The sequence below is a fragment of the Sorex araneus genome, chromosome 5 (genome assembly GCF_027595985.1).
Source record: "Sorex araneus isolate mSorAra2 chromosome 5, mSorAra2.pri, whole genome shotgun sequence".
Classification (NCBI taxonomy): domain Eukaryota; kingdom Metazoa; phylum Chordata; class Mammalia; order Eulipotyphla; family Soricidae; genus Sorex; species Sorex araneus.
In genome coordinates, this window is record NC_073306.1 from 29265598 (window position 1) to 29289502 (window position 23905).

General features: G+C 41.9%; 1 protein-coding gene across 2 annotated transcripts in view; it reads right to left on the bottom strand.

Moving 5' to 3' along the window:
- Positions 1-803: 803 nt before the first annotated feature.
- Positions 804-23905, bottom strand: part of NASP (nuclear autoantigenic sperm protein) — a 30894-nt gene continuing 7792 nt past the window's right edge. The window contains exons 3-15 of one of the 2 annotated variants that reach the window (XM_004620541.3): positions 23008-23118; positions 17509-17589; positions 14532-14641; positions 12899-13894; positions 7263-7342; positions 6573-6658; positions 6396-6469; positions 5468-5656; positions 5190-5356; positions 3163-3219; positions 2713-2790; positions 1883-2011; positions 804-998 (exon numbers count right to left, since the gene is read on the bottom strand). In XM_004620541.3, coding sequence (XP_004620598.2) covers positions 918-998; positions 1883-2011; positions 2713-2790; positions 3163-3219; positions 5190-5356; positions 5468-5656; positions 6396-6469; positions 6573-6658; positions 7263-7342; positions 12899-13894; positions 14532-14641; positions 17509-17589; positions 23008-23118 — 2239 coding nt within the window. In that variant the 3' untranslated portion in view covers positions 804-917. The remainder of the gene's footprint in view (positions 999-1882; positions 2012-2712; positions 2791-3162; positions 3220-5189; positions 5357-5467; positions 5657-6395; positions 6470-6572; positions 6659-7262; positions 7343-12898; positions 13895-14531; positions 14642-17508; positions 17590-23007; positions 23119-23905) is intronic. The other variant, XM_004620543.2, reaches the window with a different exon arrangement.

Consider the following 23905-nt stretch of genomic DNA (forward strand, 5'->3'; position numbering starts at 1 on the left):
AACATGAGCCCTCATGATAGTCAAAGAAGGCCCTATGAGACTAATAGTACCCCTTTAGTACCAAATAGCAGGAAGAGAAGCAACAGGACAGAAACAGGATCAGAAGGGGGCCACGGTCAGGAAGAGGCTGTAAAACACTGCGCTAGGCAGTCCAAGACCCCACTGATCTTTCAAAACAAGTCCAGACCACCTTTTTTTAAAGCATGTTTATTTGAGCCAAAACTTGGCAGATGTGATTAACAATTTCAAGAGTTGGGTGATATTTATCCTTTCTATACATAAAATAACAAATATCTTATTTGCCAATTCCCCTCCCTACCAGTCTTCCAACAACATCAAACTGTCCAGACAGTTCCCAGTTACCACTATGTGTTTTCCTCAGGGTCCCGTTTCTCCCCACATTCCCCAGTCCTCTTTCTAGGACTAAAAACCGGCCCCAAGTTAAACATGTTAAAAAGCACAGATACCACCCAGGCCCAGCAGTCAAAGTCCAAATGACATCAGCACCAAAGAACAAAATCTTCATGGCGACTTGCTTTTGTTGCTCCCATCCAGACAGTGAAGATGCTTAAGGTTTGTTTGCAAGATGGCTGGATCCAGCCAAATATTTGAAACAGAAAAATATAGCACCATTGGAAGACAGAGTGTCCAAAGCCACTGGCTTTCACGGTCTCCACAGAAATCTGGACAAGAACTTCCAACGCAGATCAGTACAGATGGTGGAAGAGGAAGAATGGGTATACCTTTGGTCACTATGTAAAAACCAGAGGCAACACTTAAGGAATAAAAATAATCAAAGCCTCAACCTTTGCTTATAATCTTTATTGAAGTTATACAAAAAGAATTCCCCCAAAGTGAAAAAATACATTATATACAAAAACACTTTCCCTCAGGAGGAAGGCTATCCGCTCCCTTTCTTAACATGCAGTGCTCTCAATTGTAGCTCCAGCCTCCACTGTCCCCTCCACTGCTGCCTGACTTTCGGCCTGATTCTCGGTCTGGAAGAGAAACAGGGAACATCAGCCTAAGTGACCGTTCTTTAGTCCTTCCATCTCAGACAACTGAGTAAAACATGAGTTCCTGCCAATTGTGCACATGAGCGAAAGAGTACATGGTCATTTCCAAAATGCTTGATAATACTGATTACAAAGGCAACACTTATATGGAAATCAGAGAGCGGCAGGCCAGAGCACTTTTTTATTAGCTGGGAAGGGGGTGCAGGTGGGTTTGTTTTTAGGCCAAACAGAGATGCTCAGGTCACTCTGGGCTCTACAATCAGGAAATCACTCCTGGCAATTCTCAAGGGACCAAGTGAAATGCTGGGAATTGAACCCAGGTGGGCCTCATACAAGTGGTGCCATCTGTCTGGTCCCTGGAGTCTTTTGGGGGGTGGGGGTTTAAGCTACACTGTATTTGTGGGGCCTATTTTCAGCCTGATGCCCTCCTTCGGGGGTGTTCTATAGATCATGAAGTGACCAAGGTCAAATTCCTGCATGCAAAATTATGTGCTCAGCTCTTAGAATTCTCTGGCCCAGGATCATATGATGCATACATGCCTCTGATCCCTAACCTCATATGTTCCTCAAGCATAGTAAGGGGCAACCTGAACCCAGTGCCGAGCAAGGTGTGACCTACCACACTCAATATACAGTGAATATACACACTTAATATACAGTGAACTGTCAATATATTCATTACCTACAGAACATGTCCCATTTGCTTGAGGCAGATTATACTCATTCCATACCCAGTTTCCTGAACAATAATTTTTTGATCATTTAAGTAATCAAATAAGATGGAAAACATACATTGGAAGGAGTTATTTCCCTGGGCCTTGAGAAGGGAGAATTAAAAGGGAACAAATTTGCTTTTATCCACTCACCTCTTCCTGCATGTTTTCTAAAACTTCATTTCCACTGGAAACAGTATCCCCACTGCCTCCATTCACCTCTGGCTCTTGTTTGGCTTTCTTTGCATCCTCTTTCCGAGGGCTTTCTTCTTCTGGTTTCCGCTAAACATATAAATCATGAAGGGTTTTGTCTTTTGTTTTTTAGTTTTTTTCTTTAAATCATCAAGATTTTACAAATGAGCCTAATGTTTTTAAAAGAAAAAGAGCAAAAAACACCTAACACCCTTCTCCCCTATCCCCTCTTCTACTCCTCAGTGCAGATTCTGAACACCAGGATTCAATGCTTCGCTCCCAGGGTACCTTACCTCCCTTACCACAGAAGGTAACTGCCAATCTGTACTCTGCAGAATAAACTGGTCTATGCCAACATACCAATGTAGCACGCCTAATGAAATGGTGATGTACGGGTGACAGGGAAATATGAAAATAACATAATCCCATGTATGAATCCCGTTATTTTAGTGAGGAAATGAAACAAGAGTTAAGATTCTTCCATAAGAGGGAGGAGACAGGACGTGGGGGTCTGCTACTGAAAAACAACGTTGTCAAAATTGCAGGTACTTGCTACCTTTGCATGCAGCAACTCATATATATGGTCCTGAGTCCTGCCAGGACTGATACCTAAGCACAGAGCCAAGAATAAGCCCTGAGCACCATGGGATGTGCCTTTGACCCCACCAAAACAGTCTCATCACCACAAAATGAACTTTACCACATCAAATATTGGAAAATTTTACAGAAATGTTCAGATGGGGGTGGGGATGTCAAGTTAGAAGAAAATAAATGATAGCACACAAACTTACCTTCTTTCTTACAAGGTGGGAAATATCAGTCACACAATTTGATGAGGAAGCACCATCTGTTGGTTTTCTACTGGCAATCTGCCAAAAAGGAAGCATGTTAACAAGTGGTCTCATTCCCTTGACCCTGAAAGAGCCTCTAATCGTTGGGAAAGACGAGTAAGGAGAGGCTACTAAAATCTCAGGGCTGAGTGTAATAGAGATGTTACTGGTGCCTGAGAGTAAATCGAAGACAGTGATACAGTTACAAGAGACAGTGATACAGACAAATAATAAATACTAAGGTCTAATATAAAATAACAGGTCAGGACAAAAGCTTATATCTTGCATTCAGAAGGCTAGATTCAGTCCTTGACACCACATAGACCTCGAGTACCACCAGAATGTCCACAGAGAAGGAAACGAGAATATTGCAAGCACCACTAGATGTGGCTTCCCCATCAAAATACTCACCATGGAGACCGAGCTATCTCCTCCACTAGGAGTGAAACCTGAAGTAGCGCTCTCCACCTGTATGCAAGATGATAGATCCAAATGAGTCCTCACAGAGAACCAGAGTTCAGTCATCGTCCTATACCAAGTACCTGCCATCCAAGCAACTAAGAGCTCAAATGCTAGGACTCCATACAGCAGATGTCCAGACAAAATGCGGCACACAGGAAGGATGCAGGTATAAAATAAAACCTCCCATACCTGTAACTCCAAAACAAAGTTCAGAGATCTCTAAAACAGTCCAATGCAGACATATCTAGAATGACTCACTAATCTATATAGGAGTTCTGAAAGAAGGTAACAGCTACATTTAAGTAAATACCATCTGTCTCCTGATGTCTGAAGTATTTGAACACATAGGTGCTACCACTCCCATTTTGCAGCTGAAGTCAACTAGGAAATGTTCTTCAGCTGCTGTTGATCCACAAGTATAGAAAAGTTGAGAACCACTGGTCTGCCACCTCCTTGATCATAAGCACCAATTCCACGGACCATACGGAAAACAGGTGCTGGTTTTCAAGTGTAAAACCATTATGGAATGCTGAACTAGAGCATCTTTGTTATAGTTAATAAATGCTAAAGGAACAAGAGCAGCTCATTAGGGAAACTGAGATTTGATATCTCACGGTCCCTGAGCAGACTAGAGAGTAGCATCTAAGCATCACTGGTGGACACAAAACCTAAGTAAATGTTAAGAATCATGATCAGTCACACAACAGCAGAAACAGAATTCAAGGGAGCTGGAGTGATGTCTAGCGGGAAGGGAGTTTCCTTTGCATGCGGCTGTCCCAGGTTCGATCCCTAGCATCCCATATGGTCCACTGAGCAACACCAGGAGTGATTCCTGAGTGCAGAGACAGGAGTAACCCCTGTGTAGTGCCAGGTGTGACCTCCGCCCCCCACCCAAGAAAAATAATTTAAACACACAAACCCTTCCTCACCAAAAACTTAGAGAGGCCAGGGCTGTGGCTTGGTGGCCAAGTTTAGAATTCAAACCAAAAAATTATGCTCTAGAGTAACCTCTCAACTGGCAGTTGGGACTGGCAGGATATTTAAAAAGAGCCAAGGCAAACAATATGTAAGCAGGGGCCACAAAAAGGAAGCAAGGGGCGGGTGGGGCAGAGCAATAGAACAGTAAGTTGAGTGCTTGCCTTGCACGCAGCTGACTCCAGTTCGATCCCTAGCATCCTATATGGTCCCCCAAGCACCACCAGGAGTGATCCCTGGATGCAGAGCCAGAAGCCCTGAATACCATCAGGCATGTGCCCCACACAAAAAAGGGAAGGAAGCAAGGTCAGAACCAGGCCAAATAAAATTGAAAAGCATTTAACCGTGTGGGGGCCACACCCAGCAATACTCAGGGTTCACTCCTAGTGGGGTCTGGGGGGCAATATGGGTAGATTCAACTAAGTCAGCCATAAATCCTATTCACTGTACTATTTCTCAGGACCTCCAACCCCAGAGCATATTCTCATCAGGATTATACTATTATACATTATATTCTTTAATACTAAGTTTCTGGTCCATACCTCGAAGTGCTCATGGATCAGTCCTGGTGGGGGATCACTAAGTGGTGCCCCAGATTGAACCCAGGTCAGCTGTGTAAAAGTGCCCTATCCACTGTACCATATTCCCAGCCTCCCCTTAAAGTTACAGTTGTCTTTAATCACCAACACCCTGGAAACTAAATCATAAACTAGGATTCCTGGAAAACAGAACATTAGTTTGATGCCTTCAGTATTATCAAATGGTTATCATAAACTTGAAAAGAAACCAAACCGGGGCTGGAGCAATAGCACAGCGGGTAGGGCGCTTGCCTTGCACGCGGCCGACCCAGGCTGACCCAGGTTCAATTCCCAGCATCCCATATGGTCCCCTGAGCATCACCAGGAGTAATTCCTGAGTGCAGAGCCAGGAGTAACCCCTGTGCATCGCCAGGTGTGACCCAAAAAGAAAAAAAAAAAGAAAAGAAAAGAAACCAAACCAACCAAAGTTGCTTTCAGAGCTAATTCAGCTACATTCCCACTACGCTGGGACTCTTTTGCATCTTCTATCTTCTCTCTAATTTCAGGTAGCAGTTCCTTTAGTTCCTCAATTTCTTTCTCACATTCAGTCGAGGAGTCTCCCGCCTCCTTTACCTGCTCACTTAGTACAGCTACCAAAAAAAAAACCAGAGAACTGCTCAGTTTTAGTTACCAGAAAAACTCCTTTAAAATACAAAACTATCCATACTGGTCAAGATCACTGTGAAACAGTTGACACTCACCCATTCTCTTCTCAATAACCTCAATGGATTTGCTAAACTGTGCCACTGCTTCATCGTACTGAGAGTTGTACCCATATGCCAAACCCAGCTGATAGTGGGTCTCAGCAAGTAGACGATCATGGGCATCCAGGTACTGCTCTTGCAGGTTTAGGCAAGCCTGGAATTCCTCCACAGCTTGGACATAATTCTCTAACAAAGAGAAAAAAGAACAGCAATGGACACCCCTCTAATATGTAGCACTTCTAAAATGTAGGCCGTTCTGCAGTTTCCATTTTCAGGATCCTTAAGTATAATAATTCCCCACCCCCAAGGGAGTTTAGGGAGGGGGGAGGTGCAACAACACAGAACAGGAAGCAAGGCCACTTGCCTTGCATGTGACCAATAGCATTTTATCCCCGGCACAGTATATGGTTCCCCCAAGCCCACACAGCCCGAGAAACAATCATCAGATGTAGCCCTCAAACCCCAAATAAGCAAATAAAATTCCACCAATTTTTAGTAGAGTATATTACTAACTTTCTTTTTAAAACTGTTTTTGGGCCACCCTTGGAGATACACAGATGTTACTCCTGGTGATGCTCAGGGATAAATATGGGGTGCCGGGGATCAAACCTAAGTCGTCTGCATGCAAGGAAAATGCCCGATCTGCTGTATTATTGCTCCAGCCCCCATTTTAGTAAATTTCAAGAACTAAACCTCTTGTCATTTGTTTTGGGGCCACACCTGACAGTGCTCAGGGAACTGTATGTGGTGTTGGGGATCAAACCCAGGCCAGCCACATGCAAGGCAAGCTATTACCCACTGTACTACCTGATCCAACCCTGCCATCATTTTTAAGTCAATCACACATAACTACCAGCTTAAGTTTTAGCAATTCAGGGAAGGCAGGGCACTAGCATTGAAAGAGTTGAAATAGAAAATTTATTACCAGATTCAACACTAACTTCTCCAAGCTTAAGATGAGCCTGTGCAGCATAAAGCTGAGCTTCTTTTGTTTCTTGCCTAAAAGGAAAGGTGATCAGAATCTTAATGTCATTTGTGAAATTCCAACTACTATTTTCAATCAAGATCCCTACCTGAATTGCAAAAGCACCAGGATTTTTACCTTTTAAAAATGATCTTTGCTAAGTCCAGCATATCCCAGGCAAGCTCTAGATTCCCAATCTCTTCCTCTTCATTTTCATGAAAAGACTAAAATATATTCAAATCATTGGTATTAGGATTAGTACAAGGCTGACACCTTTACGTACAAATATAAATTTATACGTTAGTATTTTTTTTTAAAGAAAACAAGATTAAAAATTGACTTCCCCCTCTAACCCAAAAAATAGATTCTCCCCTACAGTTTACATACAATCATTACTATGTCACTTTTTTTTCTGTGCTGGGAACTGAACCCAAGGCCTTAACATGCTCTACCACTGAGCTACATCTCCACCCTCTTGTCTTATTTGAAAGATGCTGGGTCTAGAGATACAACAGACTACTCATCAAGAGTCTCCAGTTAGTAAACATCTATTCCCAGTCAAGCATATGCCACTTTTTTTTTTTTTTTTTAGTAAGCCACATTTCTTTAAGAACACAATGAGTGACAAGAGATAGTACAGAGGACAAGGAACTTCCCTTGCATGTGACTGACCCGGGTTTGATCCCCAGCATCCTATATGGTCCCCTAAGCACAGCCAGGTGTGACTCCTGAGCAGAGCCAGGAGTAAGCCCTGAGCATCACCAGGTGTGGCCCAAAAAACCAAATAAAAAAAGAAAAAAAGAAAACAATGACACTGAATGAATTCACCTTGGTTTCAGTAACTGAATCAGCTGGTGTTTCTTTAGCCTTGTCATTTTCTTTGTCTTCCTCTTCTGAGCCTTCAGTTTCTGTAAGAAAAAATACCTCAATATTGAGAATACTTAGAATTATCCTCTGATAGAAATTCCAACCAACATGTGTCAACTTTCTCAGGTTGAACAGGTGAAATGCTCAGCCAAGTCAGTTATAAATATAAATAGTTAGATATAAATATAAAGCCTGTATGTAATATATCTTAAATGGCTACAGTGTCAACCATCAGTACACCCTCCCCACCACAAGGGCTGAGTGTTTCTCTCATAAAAGTGAGACTGGCCTTTATAGGGAATCCCAGTTTTATTCAACCAAGCAGTGGAAGCTTAGTCAGTGTTCCTGTGTCTTCAGGTAACTTGTTTCATAATGTGAATGGTTAAGAAGGTACCAAAAAATTGTCATTCCAATTCACGTAAACAATACTTGAGACCAGCTTTCCCACAACAAAGCTGACAGAGAGAAAAAGCATAGCCCTCACAATGGACATGCCACAAACGCCAGCCAGCTCTAGCAGGTGAACTTGGGTGAGCATTACCACAATCAGTTATTTATTCCAGTAACAGGTTAATACTTGTAGATTGATAAACACAGGTCACTGCCTATAAAACACAGGTCAACTGCTTCTAATAAACATTTAAGTTAGAGTGGAGTATCAAAAGACTGACTTTTTGACCGACAACGCATAAATTGGGTATAATGACTACCTCTGAAATCTTCCATAAGCATTTTTAATTCCACCAAGAGTTCAATTTTTAACTCCTAATAACCAACATCAAAGGGATGTACATATATGGCAATCAGGTTTCAGAACCATGAAATGAGGTGAAAAGACTGTAATCTGTCTAGCAATACTGAATGAATGGATGAATGAGTAGGTAAAGATGCACAGAAAACTGCTCGATTTTACAAGATAGTAAGACAAATCAAAAAATCTTAGCAAGAAGTCAGTTACAAGTTATAAACTAACCTATACAAAACTGTCTTCCTCCTGTTGGCCATGTAATTTAGTGGTTGTTATTTATATATCCCTACAACACACATTATTGATGTACAAATACCCAAGTGGGTTACATAGATGTGAAGTTATACTAACTGGCAAAAAAAAAAAAAAAAAACTCAAAATTCAGCAGAATATGCAAGGCAGGAAATACCTATATATTTATTGAAAAGGAATGTTTTTTAAAACAGGGGAAACATGCAATTTGCAGGGAAAAGCAGCAACTTTTTTTTTTGCTTCTTGGGTCACACCCAGAGATGCTCAGGGGTTACTCCTGGCTCTGCACTCAGGAGTTACTCACAGTGGTGCTCGGGGGACTACATGGGATGCTGGGAATTGAACCTGGGTCGGCCACATGCAAGGCAAACGCCCTACCCGCTGTGCTATTGCTCCAGTCCCAGCAATACATTTTTATCCTAAATATCACTTTGGAGTTGGGGGGCGCACATCTGAAGGTGTTCAGAGAACCATATGGTAGCAGGGATCAAACTAAGGCCTCCTTCATGCACACCATGTACACATGCTATCTCCCGTCCTTTTATTCATGTTCTGAATAAAGCAAGCAACAGATATGGTTGTTGATTTCTAACCATACAAGAATGCTACAAAGTTTAACTTCAAATTTGGCTTATCTATTTGGGAATTAATTTTAAATTACACCGACCTAGTCTAGATATATAGTAAAGGAAGAAAGCCTGGACCTTAGTTCAGGTCCATAGTCTGGTACCATAAAGACTTCTAAGCATGACCAGAGGTCTCTCCTGAACTTTCAGTGATAGCCCCTGAGCACACTGGCTGTGGTCCAAATTGCTTGTCTCCCAAAATTTATACTAACTGTAAACCATTACAGAAATTATAAAAATTAAAATTTTAGGACCTGAAAAATAGCACATGAGGCACTTGACTTGCATGTTTACTAAATCACATCTCCAGCTCCACATAGTCCCCTATGCACCACTAGGGATCACTCCTAAGCACAAATAGCCAATAAGCCCTGCCAGTGTGGCCCAAGCCCATCCCCCAAAAATCTTATCTGTACATGCAATTTCTCACACAATTCTTGGTATTTACAATGCACTATGCAATTTTAATGTTTCAGGTGAACCAAATGCTGGGAGATGAACTAAGGGATTGAAGCTATCAGGACTAGTTTAATACTCAGCAATGCGTGGAACCCAGCACTGAGCTAGAAACAGCCCATGAGCATCATCAGGTCAATCAAAAATCAATCAGCAATCAGTTACTTTTTATTAACAGTTTACACCAGTTTGAGAGACACAACTCAGAGAGTATGTATTACCTTTGTAATGGAGTCAGATTAATGAAAGACATTACTTGATGCACTTTTCAATCTGAGAACTTACATGCACATAATTAATGGAAATGCCTTAATGTTCTCAATAATGAGATCTTAAAATATACCCCAAGTTTCTTGGGGGTGAGGGATATATAGCTATGCTCAGTGCTTACTCCTGCTGGGACTCAAGAGGACTATATTGGGGTGCCAGGGATAGAAACTGAGTCAGCCTGGTGCAAGGCAAGTGCCCTACCTGCTATACTATCACTCCATTCCCTGAACACAGTATTCTGAGTCAATGCACTTTGTTTTAGAAAAATTATATTTTACAAGCATTTCTTGATTTTGCAGTCTCACCAAAATATTAACAGCAGAGAGATATATAAATCTGATTTACTTATAAAGGCAATATGCAGATTCTTTGGTTATTCCACATTCATGTCAGTTGATTTTATTCTATGCACTGATTGCATAGAACAATAAATTTATCTTATAGACTGGAAAATCTTTATGCCCTAAATCTTTTTCACTTGAAAATCACATTCATTGGTGGTGAGGAATGTGCACTGGTGGAGGGATGGATGTTTGATCATTGTGTGATAGTAACTCAGACATGAAAGCTTGTAACTATATCTCACGGTGAATCAATAAAATTAAAAATTTAATTAAATAAAAAGAAAAATCACATTCACTCTGTTAGAAAAAAGCAGACCATTATTTGTATTAGAGACAGGGACAATCCAAAAGGTGTTTGTGGCAAGCTAATTCTGCTAGAGTACTAAAAATGCCAAACACCATGCCAGTCAGCAGTAGCCAGAGTATCATACCACATGCTACTATGTATGGCCCAACTCCCAAAGTACTATAACACACACAGGGTCAGAAAGATAGTACAGGAGGTAGGGGATTGCTTGCCTTGCACACAGCTGACCAAAAGTCCAATCACCAATAATCCACATGAACCCCAATCCCACCAGGAGTGATCCTTGAGCAGTCAAGACTAAGCCCTCAGCACCCCAAGGTGAGGGAAGGGGAAAGGGGGGAAGGAAGAAAGGGAAAGAGTGATGGTAGGAGGAGAAAGAGGAGAGACAGGGGAAAGAGAATTGAAATTAAGATCCCAAAGCCCATGTTCTTTCTCTCTTGAATCTTTTCCTTTCCCCTTCCATTTCTGTTAAATTTCTTTCAATAAATCTATTTTGCTTCGCTCAAAAAAGACAAAAAAACAACCAACAACAACAATTAATTAAAAGCCTGACCTGCATTCTCTTGCTATGTAACATAAGGCAAATTATTATTTGGGGGGGGGGGGGGGGTTGTCACACAGCAATGCTCAGGAGTTACTCCTGGCTCTGCTTTCAGAAATTATTCCTGGAAGTGATCAGCTAAAACTAAAATTTGAAAAGGAGCTTCAGGCCAGAGATGAAGCTCAGTTGTAGTGCACTTGCCATACATACTCATGAGACCCTTAGTTTGATCCCCAGCACCCCCATCCCCCCCCAAAAAAAGAGCACAAGGGTCGCTAAAGCAAAAGATATAATATGCCCTTTTGATCCCTAGTCCCACCAAGCACTGCTGGATGTGACCCTGGAAGCCCTAGCACCTTGGAACACAAGATCCTTGCAGCACTGCATCTCAGGCCCTCACATTTAACTGTAGGCCATCACCCCAGATGCCCCAAAAGCACCACCAGGAAATCTGAGATGGGTAAAGAGAGAGATAAAAGTTGCTTCTTACTCAGTGTCAAGGTAATATAAGAACAATACATTTATATCAGATTCGAAGACAGAGGGATTTAGTACCACAGGTAGGGAGTCTGCCTTGCAATGGTCAACCCAGGTTCGATCCCCAGTATTCCACATGGTGCCTCAAGCTCCCTACGAGGTGACCCCTGGGGAACAGACAGGCGAGTCCCCCACCAACCCAAATCATCAACATCAGATCTAGGGTTGGAAACCTGTATCCTGACTTACTGCATGACCCTAAACAGGTAACGACTAAAGTTAAATTTACAGTATGTAAATTTACAGTATTTACATACTGTAAATTTAACCTTAATAATACTACAAAGTATTATTTTCCAACCAAAAGTTACTATGTCAAAGATCAGTGTTACCTGTGATTCAAAGTCTAAACTAATTCAAAGTCTGTTATATACCACAGACCTTTGTATATAAAATATTCATCATCATTAAGATCAAGACATGGAAGAGTTTGTGTACAGTTTTATTTTCTTAATAAGAAAGTCAGTTTTGTGCTTTTACCATAAAGAATTCTTTGTCTAATTGATAGCCCAATCATGATGCCATTTAACCAATTCACTCCAGGTTAACAAACTTTCACTGGCTGGAGTGCAGGGACCTGCACACAGGTCAAAGAATTTTTAACAATGAGTTGCAAATACTCATACTATCTTCTAAGAGAACTCTTAAAGCAGTCTGGCAATTATGTGAAGACTATACCTGTGATTATTAATACCAATGTTAGGTGAACCTTTGACAGTAGAATCCTCAAATGAAAGCACAACTCAAGGCAGACGTGCCAATTACATAATTACTAATTAGAGGCTTATATTCTTGATAAAAACTAATTACAATTGACCAGTACTATACAAAGCACCCCACCACTTTAAAATTTTCTAAGTAATACTCAGTTCAGCAGCCAAAGCAAGCATGAAAATAAGGGGCAAAGCAGCAAGCGAGCTAGAAGTTTTCAAATGACCTTTAAGATTACTCGCTATTGTGAAAAAGCCTCTAAACACTGAAGACTACAGAGGGACACCAGAATCTTACACTGGTGATAACTGCCTTCATTTAAATGGCATGCCTGGTTAAGTGTACCAACTCAGGGGATTCTACTGCTCCAAACCTGCTTTCTAAAGCAGAATAAAGGAACCAGGTGAAAATAAAGAAAATCCATAGGCATGCAAGTGAACATCCATTCAGCATTCTCTGCCAGCCTAGTCTACTATTCCTCACTATTCCACCCCTTATATAACATTTTTAGCCTCTTTTATTGGCTAGTATGACATAAGTTAATGACTGCTAGCCAAGTCTCACAAATCAGAGCCTATTTTGCAGTTAGTAAAAGCATTAGTTTATAAGCCAGCTAAGAAGACTTGCCTTAACTTGCTCACAATCTTAAAATTATTATTTTTTTAAAATCCGAATTATTTTTAGCCCTTTACAAATCCAAAGGCAGACAGAAAATTCTGAATGGAAGGCTAACTTTTACCCGTGATTAGTGAGTCAAATCCAGAATATACTCCACCCACTGCAGCTCTTTCATATCCCATGTTACCTTCACCCTCTTTCATCTGTTCTTCTCTCTCTTCTGTCTCTTCATTAGCAGCTAGCTTAACTTTGTCTTCAGGAGATTTCTCAGTAGCCCCCTGGGTTACTTTGTTCTCAACCCCATCTCCAGCTGCCTCAGCTTCTTCTACAGACAACTTAGTCTCCTGACTAGGTACTATTTCTGCACTGACCTCACCTAATCCTGAGCCATCCTTTGTTTCTGTCACTCCTGCAGAAATATCTGTTTCCATAACAGTCTGATCTCCTGCAACTGACAATCCATTAACTGTACCATCCTTAGGGAGAACTGTCATTTCCTGCCCTGGCTTCTCACTGATTTCTGATTTAGCTCCTCCAGCTGAGGCCTCTGGAGCCGCTGCCATCACCTCCGGTGACTCTTCAGCAGGAATTACTTCTTGCTCACACATCTGCTCAAGGGCAGCCTTTCCTGGCTCATTTTCAGCGTCAGTTACCTGCGTCTTTGGCTCATCGCCACCCACATCAACTGTTGGATCTACAGACTTGGCTTCTACCTCCACTGTAACACCCTGCTTTTCTAAATTCACAACAGGTTGCTCTTCTGAGGCCTTTTCTGGCTTCTCCTCTATGTTTACAAGTACTTCTTCCTGCTTCTCCTGAACAGCTTTTTCAACATACTCTTCTTGAACATCTGTGCCAGAAAGTGTTTTTTCCTCTTCAGCATCTGGTACTTCCTGCTCTGACTTCACAGAAGTGATGTCAGTTTCTTTCAGTCCTTCTGGTGCTGATGTTCCTTTTGCCTCTTCAGTGGTTTCAGTTAATTGATCTGAAGTTGATTCAGGTTTTCCCAGTAGTTTCTCTGAAGATTCACTGACATCCATATCTTCTCTTCCACCCTTCTCCATTTTGGTGTCCTGTTCTTTATCAGCTTCAGGCTTTACCAGAGACTTTTCTTCTAGTTTTTTTGCTTCTGTTTCTTTCATGGCGTCATAAACCTGTTCTCTCAACTCTTCCCTTGCTTCCTCTACATGGTTAAAGAACATGAAGCATAAACATGTCTTCGAGTTTAACGATAAAGGTATAAATGGAAACTAAAAATGCATACCCTTTAAGCCCTCAAACAACCTAGCTTTAGTTTTAGCAGATGACCTAAACACTATCTGCCCCTTAGAAAAGCAAAGGGCAAAGTTCAAGCTAGCAGAGCAGCTTACTGCAAAAGAAACCCAAGCTCCTTAATGTTTTACTTGAGCATTAGGATTATCAGTTAGGTAAGAGATGCCAAGCTTTAAAGGCTCCTTTTAAACATTAGAAACTCCCAGTCAATACTTTTTACAAATTAGGACTTCTTGAACACAGAAAGAAAAGTGAAAAAGCTCCCAAAACAATGTTATTAAAGTAACTGAGCAGCATAGACTTAAAATTTTACATCATAATACTTAGCTTGTGTAATATTTAAATATCAGTCTTATTTGAGTTAAGTTATCCTCTTACGAAAGTCTGCTGTCAGTTTCAATGACTGGCTATCTCTACTGCAGTCACCAGCAAATATAAGGAGGCAGGTGCCATTCCAGGCATCTTATAGAAGAGATGCCCTATTTTTATTACTTGGGTACAAGAAATAAACGTCGCATCTCTTGAATACCACATGCAACTCCACATACCATCTACGTTATCATTATTTTCTACCAGAGATTCATCTTCTGCTTTGTCTCCTTCCTCCTCTTCCACATGCACACCTTCCAGGGCATTTCCCAACACACCATTCTCCATTCTAGGAGAACAAAAGAAGAAAGCACCAAAGTATGATGGCTGGAACCTAACAATTTTGCTAGACAGAAATTAATACTCCTATATTATAAAAGCAACAGGAAGCAAGTGCAGAGACTATACATTCTAAATTTCATAGAAGAAAAGTAATGATCTCTACACATCTAACAGATTATGGTAGTAAAAGCGTTAAGAGGAAATAAACATACCCTACCATCTAGCAACCTGGAAAGCAATGAATTGTCAAAAGAACAAGGTCTGGGCTGGAGAGACAAGTACACAGTCGTGGCACTTGCTTTGCATATGCCTGCCTTGGGTTTTATTCTGGGCACCACATATGGTCCTCTGAGCACTTCCAGGAGTAAGCCCTGAGCACTACAAGATTTAGTCCCCAAATTGAAAAAGATTAAATTTTTAAATTAAATTTCCCAACTTTAGGGCTGGAGCGATAGCACACTGGGTAGGGCGTTTGCCTTGCACGTGGCGGAACCGGGTTCAATTCCCAGCATCCCTGAGCACTGCCAGGGGTAATTCCTGAGTGCATGAGCCAAGAGTGACCCCTGTGCATTGCTGGGTGTGACCCAAAAAGAAAAAAAAAATCCCAACTTCACATCTGTGCATACTTCTCTGTATCACCAAATATTACAGAAAGGTTTACATTACTTCCCAGGAAACATGCACAAGCACCTAATAAATAGCCCCAGAGCCCCAGCACTGCTGGACAAGTATCACTGGGAAATGGTCCCCAGATTTCCCAAGCACTGCTGGGGAGGCCCAACAGCAAATCAGTATGTTCCATATGGTTCTATGGAACATATATGATTATTACCAGAAATGAAATTAAATAGATTTTTATACTATAGACTATTTTTATAAATAGATTTTTTAAAGTTTATTTTTTATAAATACTATTTTCATACTATCAAAACACTCTTAAAAGCTATTTACTTAATAAACTCAGGAAGAAAATAGATACTAACTTTCCAATAGTCTACTTACTTTGGGTTTTGGCCACATCTGGTGGTACTCGGAGTACCACATGCAGTACTAGGATTTTGAACCAGGGTTGCAGCTACCATAGCTGCATGCAAAGCAAATGCCAATCTTCTGTACTACCTCTCCAGCCCCTAGGTAACTAGGTAAGACTACTTATTAGACATTCTCACAAGCTAGTGTTTTCAAACTGTCCTTAATTCATCCTTGTTAAATAAGAGTTGGGGGGTTGGAAGGGCCAAAGCAATAGTACACAGGGCAGGGCACTTGCCTTGTACACAGACGACCCTAGTTTGATTCCCCAGCACCCCATATGGTCCACTGCCAGGGGTGATCCCTGAGTGCAGAATCAGGAGTAAGACCTGAGCACAACCAGGTGTGAACCAAAATCCAAAAAAAATGAAAAGTAAAGATGACAGAGCAAAGCTGAGAATATATTTAATCTATCTAGGGGCCGACAGGATAGTAGAGTGGATACAGCATTTGCCCTGCAAGCAGCCAACCCAAGTTCAATCCCCTGCGTCCCCTGTGCACCACCAGGAATGATGCTTGAATAGAGTGCCAAGAGTAAACCCTGAGCATCACCAGGTGTGGCCCAAAAATAAAACAAAAAATGATACTAAGGGAGGTGCAGCGATGATAATACAGTGGGTAGGGTGTTTGCCTTGCACGCAGTCAACCCGGCTCGATTCCCTGCATCCCATATGGTCCCCCAGCACTGCCAGGAGTAATTCCTAAGTGCAGAGTCAGGAGTAACCCCTGTGCATCGCCAGGTGTGACCCCCCCAAAAAAGGCAAAAAGATAAGGTAGGAAAGATAGTACAAAGGTTAAGGCACTTCCCTTACATGCAGCTGACTGGGTTTGAGCCCAGTAACACACTTTCCCCTGAGAAGAGCCACATGGCCCCTTCATAGTACCAGTTTTAGGGGCACCAAAAAAACCTGCCAGTTTCAGCAGCACCTAGTACCACTGACACTCTGTGGCCAAAAACATAAAACAAGACGGCCAGAGAGATAATACAGGTAATTAAGATACTTGCCTTGCAAGCAGCTGACCCTGGTTGAGCTCTTAGCACCACATAAGAGGTCCCAAGCACTGCCAGGAATGATTCTGAGCACCATCAGGTGTGGCCCAACGCCCCCCCCCCCCCGCCCCCGCCAAGATTTTTCTTGGCTTCTAATATCCTCAAAAGTAAACACCTAGCACAGGAAGAAGGGCACCTGTCTTGTACACCACTGACCGGAGTTCAATTCCAGGCACCCCATATGGTGCCTAGAGCTAAGAGTAATCTGAGCACTGCCGGTATATCCCCAAAACAAAAGAGTCAACACCTAACTATAACTTTGCGTTAACAAGTTCATGTCAGCATATACCACTAGTGACTCACACTTTGATGGGGCTTTATCAATAAAAATTACAGCACATTAAGTGCCTTTCAAAGCTTTAATCATGCATTCGTCCGACCCCAGTTTGACTCCTGGCACGCACATGCTGCCCTAAGCACCACCAGAGTGGCCAAAAACAAAAACAAAGAAAACAACTTCCATCAGTAATGGATAATTCAGCAAGCAGAGCATTTGCCTTGCAGGCAGTTGACCAGGACCCCCCAGCACCCCATCCCTATGGTCACCCAAATGGTGCCAGAAATGATCCCTGAGCAGTCAAATCATGGGTAAGCTCCTGAACACTGCCCATGGGTGGCCCAAAAATCAAAAACGTGCATTAGTATTTCATGGTCCTTCTGAACTCCTTCTAAAACTAGTCTCAGCTCATATGAAATCCCAAAGTCAACAGAACAGTATTAAGAAATAGTCTTTTTTTAACAGATCATTAAGGGTGATACAGAACATCTTACAAACTGCAGCTTTAAAGACATACCTTGCCAATTCCAAAAGTGATTTCCCATAGAAAAAGAAGGCTTCGCCACATTCATTAGCTGTTTCTCCATACTTCTTACCTCTATAAAGAGAACAAACATCTAAGATCTGAATTAACATCTAAGCTAAAACATTTATTTCCAGTTCTTTATTAAATGGCACCAGTATACAAAGTCCTGCTAGAAAGACCCCTCCATACTTTCCAAGTCAAAGTCTAAAAAACAATGAATGATGGTTCAATCCCTGCAAAGATGGCCAGAGACACTGCAGGACATAAGGCACTTATCCTGCATGCAGCCAACTTTGGTTCATTCCCAGCAATGCATATACTCACTCCATTAAGCACCATCAGGTCATACCTGAGCAGAAAGCCAGAAATAGACCTGAGCACTGCCAAGTGGCTTAACTCCTATCCCACCCCCAACAAACAAAAAAAAAAATCGGGGGTTAGAGAGGGAAGAAGAGGAGTAGGATGCTTTAAGTTTATGTTGCCTGTTTTTTGCTGATATAGGGGCCAGAGACAGTGTAGCAGGTAGGGCACTTGCCTTGCATGTGGCCAACCCAGGTTCAATCCTTGGGACCCTATATAGTCCCCTGACCCCACCAGGAGGGATCCCTGAGAGCACAACTGTGTGTAGTTCTATAATCTTCTAAAAATCTTCCGGGTTATCAGTTTATAATTTAAGATCAAACTACATTCACAGGGGCTGGAGTAATAGCATAGCAGGTAGGGAGTTTGCCTTGCATGCAGCCGGCCGACCTGGGTTTGATTCCCAGCTTCCCATATGGTCCCCCAAGCACTGCCAGGAGTAATTCCTGAATGCAGAGCCAGGAGTAACCCCTGTGCTTTGCAGGGTGTGACCCAAAAAGAAAAAAAAAAAGAGGGAAAAAAAAAACCCTACATTCACAGGTATTCTGTTACAAGATCACTGAGTCCAGAGCCAGCCCTAGGCACAGCTAGATGTGCACCCACCTGGACAACAACAAAAAAATATAGTAAGATCCATAGAAAGACATTATGATAAGATCAGGAGCATTCTTTGTTCCTTAGTTCGGATTACATGGTTTTAATCCCTTTCAATTTTGGGGAAATCCTCAAAAGCAGTGTAGGGGGAGAGGGAAACAAAGGCATCCAATTGGCAATTCTCAGCCAATTGAGCCAGCAGTTTGATGAAATGCTGCTTCGGTGACAGGGATACCTGAGTCCTGGCAGAGCTGGTGGCTTCCAGGGCTGCACCCAACAATGCTCAGGGACCGTAAGGAGCCAGGAATCAAACCCAGATGAGACACATGGTAGACATGTGCCCTAACCACAGTACTATCTCCTGCCCTTACTTCTAATTATATAATCTTGTTTAAACAAGTTACTAAATCTGTTAAATTTCTCTTCTACAAAATGAAAATATTACAAATTTAGTAAACGACCCTAACAACTGGCTGAGCTCATGCTTTACATCTGGATGGCATGGGTTCACTATTTGGCACTGCATGGTCCCCTGAGCACCACTTAGATTAATGTCAGTATGATGTAGGCAGTTAGACAGGAAAAGGCCCTTGGCAATGAAATTTAGGTCAACAGAATTTAGAACTGGGAGGAAAATCCTAAGACTGATTGATCCACCCTGTGGATACAGAAAACAGACCTGATAAAACCTTCAGCAGACCCTGAGGAGGCTGGACCCTTCCCCATGAAGTTTCTCAAACCTCTCCCTTAATCTGATTAAAATGTAATCCAGCCGAGAAGACTCCAGTGTGTCTTCTGGAGACAATAGTACCTATCTGAACAGTACCTGTGACTTGTAAAGTCAAATTGCTCACAAATCTCTGGATTTGTATTTGTACATAAAATACTGCTTTTCTCTTTCCCTTATGTCCTTTGCATAGTTTACTTCCAAGCAATGTCCTTTTGTATAGACACAGGAAGACAATTAATGCTATGCTTTTGTAATTTGCGAGTTAACTGACTCCTGGGCATCTGTCATATGTACTCGACTTTTAAGCCTCAGATGCCCTTAGTTCCTAGCACCCCAAAAGCAGTGTCCCGGAAAAGGGACTGTATGGACCCAGAGCAAGCTGTAAACTACCCTGGCATTAAAACAGGACAGACCATGTGCCAAAATACCTAACTGTAAGTTAAGAGCATGGACAAATTCTATCATGATCCAAAGGGAAACAACTGGACAAGGACTCTGCTAGGATTTGGAAAGACTAATTCTGGCCTAAGCACTGTAGTCTGGGATCTATACCGAGATGTCCCCAAGGAAACCACCCTTTAAGCTTAATATATCTCTTACTGTGTTCATACAAAATGACTAGAAAGATTATTAGAAGCTATGGGGCTGGAGTGATAGCATAGCGGGTAGGGCATTTGCCTTGCACGCGGCCGACCCGGGTTCAAATCCCAGCATCCCATATGGTCCCCTGAGCACCGCCAGGAGTAATTCCTGAGTGCAGAGCCAGGAGTAACCCCTGTGCATCGCCAGGTGTGACCCAAAAACCAAAAAAAAAAAAAAAAAAAAAGATTATTAGAAGCTAACTTAAGGTGTACTGGAGCGATAGCACAGCTGGTAGGGTGTTTGCCTTGCACGCGGCCGACCGGAGTTTGATTCCTCCGTCCCTCTTGGAGAACCTGGCAAGCTACCCGTGGCATATTCCATATGCCAAAAACAGTAACAAGTCTCACAATGGAGATGTTACTGGTACCGGCTCCAGAAAATCGATGAACAGTGGGACAACAGTGCTGCAGTGCTTAAGGTGACTGTTTAAATGGTTTTGGACTAAGGAAAAGAGAAATATGGCCTAAATGAAATTCCACCCTTGAGTGATCTCCTGGCAGATCTTTGTCTTAGAAGAGCTTTTCTGGAAGGAAGGGCTTTACATACGTTGATTGCGCTATCTGACCTAGATGTAGTTGCTCCCCCAACCTTGGGAGGTCGAGGTCTGGACTAAGGCTGCAAGACAGCACAGAGAGACTAACATGGGGGGGGGGGGGGCAGGAGGAATACAGGAGTGGATGAGACTGGGCTGCAACTGATCACCAACCAGCCTGGCAGCCCTGTTCCCTCTTTCATGTGCCTGCTGGCAGTAGCTGCAGGTCAGGGTGGAGAAGTGGCTCATGGCCACCTAACACGTAGTGGGAGAGCTTGCCACTGCACACTCATTTATTTTTTAAATACGCACCCCTCAAATACTGTTAAAACTCATTCAATATGCACATGAAAACAAGACAAGAGCTGGAGAGATCTCAACTAGCTAAGTGCACAACAGGCCCAGAATTGGGAACAGACAGTACAACGGGTATGGAAGTATGCAGCCTACATGGGCTTGATACCTAGCACCCCATATGGTTATGAGTCCTGCCAAGAGTGGTCCCAAAATTAAAAGGGCACAAGAAAAGACTGAAGAAATAGTATAATAGGCAGGGCACCTGCTTGCCTTGTATTCAAAGCTAACCTAGGTTGAATCCCTGGCACCCCTTATGGCCCTGAGTCCTGCCAGGAGTGATCCCTGAGGTCAGAGCCCAGAGTAAATCCTGAGCAGCATTGAAAAAACTTTCCAGATAGTGGGAGGGTGAGGAGATGGGTAGAGTTTAAAGTGCTTGCCTTTAAACCAAACTCATGGTCCCCTCGGCTTCCCAATATGTGCCCCCCCAAAAAAAAATCAGATTCAGGGTTAGATAGAGTTCAATAAGCTGGAACATATGTAAACCGATGTTCAATCCCACTCACCACATATTCCCCCGAAAACTATAAGAAACCCTGGAGGGGGAAGATGGGTATGCACAGGAACCACCTGATTCCCACCAGATGTGGCACCAAAACCAGAAAGCGGTGGCGGGGGGAAAGGGGAATAGATTCTAGAACCAGGGAACTAGCTCCAAGGTTAGTTTACATGCTTCAAATGTAGGAGACCCCATTCAAGAGCTAAGTGTAGCTCATAAACAGTCAAATATAGTCAAAATTTTAAAATACTCACCTCATACTTATAACATTTTATATACAAGATAATCATGAAATTTAAAACTAAAAAACAACATAAAATGCTGGCTGGAGTGATAGCACAGTGGGTAGGCCGACCCGGGTTCGATTCCTCCGTCCCTCTCAGAGAGCCTGGCAAGCTCCCCGTGGCATATTTGATATGCCAAAAACAGTAACAAGTCTCACAATGGAGATGTTACTGGTGCCTGCTCAAGCAAATCGATGAACAACTAGACAGTACTACAGTGCTATTCTCAGCACATCGGTAAATACCAGAGACCTGATTTTAATTAAAGGCAAAGTGGTGACAAAAGAAAGCAGAGGATAATAATCATGCAACAAACACTGATACCCAGGAATAATTTTATTTTGATACTGAGAATGGGAATGGAGAAAGAACAGACTAATAGGACCTAACTAATAGAAGAAATGAAGCCAGGTTTTTGTTTTTGTTTCTGCTTTTTGGGTCACACCCAGCGATGCTCAGGGTTACTCCTGGCTTGTACTCAGAAAATACTCCTGTCGGTGTTTGGGGGGACCATATGGGATGCCGGGGATTGAACCCGAGTCGGCCGCGTGCAAGGCAAATACCATACCCTCTGTACTATTACTCCAGCCCCCAAAGCCAGGTTTTTAATCCAGTAAACCCCAAAGCTAAAACTCTGCTTTAAGTATCAACAAAACTGGTATATAAATGCAATCAATCAGAAAACAAATGGTTGCAACTGCTACTGATGTTAGGGGAAATTACCTAAAATAAGTCATTAAGATTACTGACCAAAGATCTAACACTTTTCCTCAGTTCCTGAAGTACAATCTAACAATCTTTACGACCTATAAAATAAGCTTTTGGGGGCAGAAAGATTGTGAACATGCCTTGCATGTTCAAACCCATACGGTTTTCCAATGCCCAAGTAAAGCTGGAAAGAGACCAAGAACAGCAATACATATGGCTTAAAAAAAAAAAAAAAAAAAAAACCCTATAGGGAGGGAAACTGTTAAATGATAGCAGTATTGATGGTAGGATAGCCAGTCTTCATGGTTTGCTTGGGAGTGAGGCATTTCCCAGGAGAGATTCCTTTATTAAAATTGGAAGTCCCAGAAATAGAATAAGAAAGTCATGCTAACAGTGGTGGCTGGAAAATAAATTACCTTAACTGAATGCTGCTATTGTTCAGTGACATGCAGATTTTACAATGTTATAGGAATAACTCCCAAATGAAAAAAATGATCAAATATTTAAAAAACTGTTGCTGGACCAGAACCACAGTACAAGCGGATAGCAGCCAACCCAGATTCAATCTTCAGCACCCCACACGGTCCTCTAAGCTCTGCCAGAAGTGATTCCTGAACCTAAAGTCAGGAGTAAGCCCTAAGCTCTGCCACTCTTGGCCTAAAAACAAACAAACAACAAACAAACAAAAACAAAAAAGATTATTCTTTTTCCCCATTGAACAAAACATTTTTTGGCCTCAAGTTTATTAGGAACATACTATTACATCAAAACAAAACATAGTACTTACAAAAGACTAGCTGCTTCCTGGAATGCATTGACAGCTCCTGGGATATCCCCCATCACCAGATGTTTCTGTCCTAAACCCAATAGTTTCTTTGCTTCACTATCCACATCCAAACTGCAAGAAAGATATGTTTCATATACTTTAAAAACTTGAAGATCTACTACATTTAAGTTTCTGTAACTACTTAAACCTTTGAAACTAATCTAACATAACTAAGCTAGTTTATCTGTCACTGCAAAAGCAAAAATCTCAAAGATTTTCAGAATATTTTTCTTCTTTTTTTTTGTTTTTTTTTGGGGGGAGGGGAGGTTACACCCAACAAATGCTTGGGATTGAACCAGAGTCAACAGCGTGCAAGGCAAATGCCCTATCCGCTGTACTATCGGTCCAACCCAATATCTTCTCTTAAAGACAGTCTATAGAATGCTCTAATACTTGTTTAATCAAATAAAAAAGAAATTATTAAAGCAATAAATTCTAACACAAAGAAAAAGCAAAGAAGTATTAAGACAAACAGGGGAAAAAGCACTGATCAAGACTGAGACAATTTAGTAACTACCATAGATTCTGTCAAACAATACAAAACTAGAGTCAAGGAGATGACCTAAAGAAATTTTCAGATGCTGTTCACAGGCTTTCTAGAATCTAAAATTTAAAAGCATAAAATTTCTAAAAAAAAAATCTGTTTTTGAGTTTGACAAATACCTCTTAAATGTGACCCAAAAAAGCACAAGCTATAAAACGTTAAATATTGGGACTGGAGAGATAGTACATCAGGTAAGGTGCTTGCCATGCAGGCAGTTGACCGAGGTTCGATCCTCAACATTCCATATGGCACTCCAAGTACTGCAAGGAGTAATTCCTTAGTGCAGAGCCAAAAGCAACCCCTGAGAATTGCTGG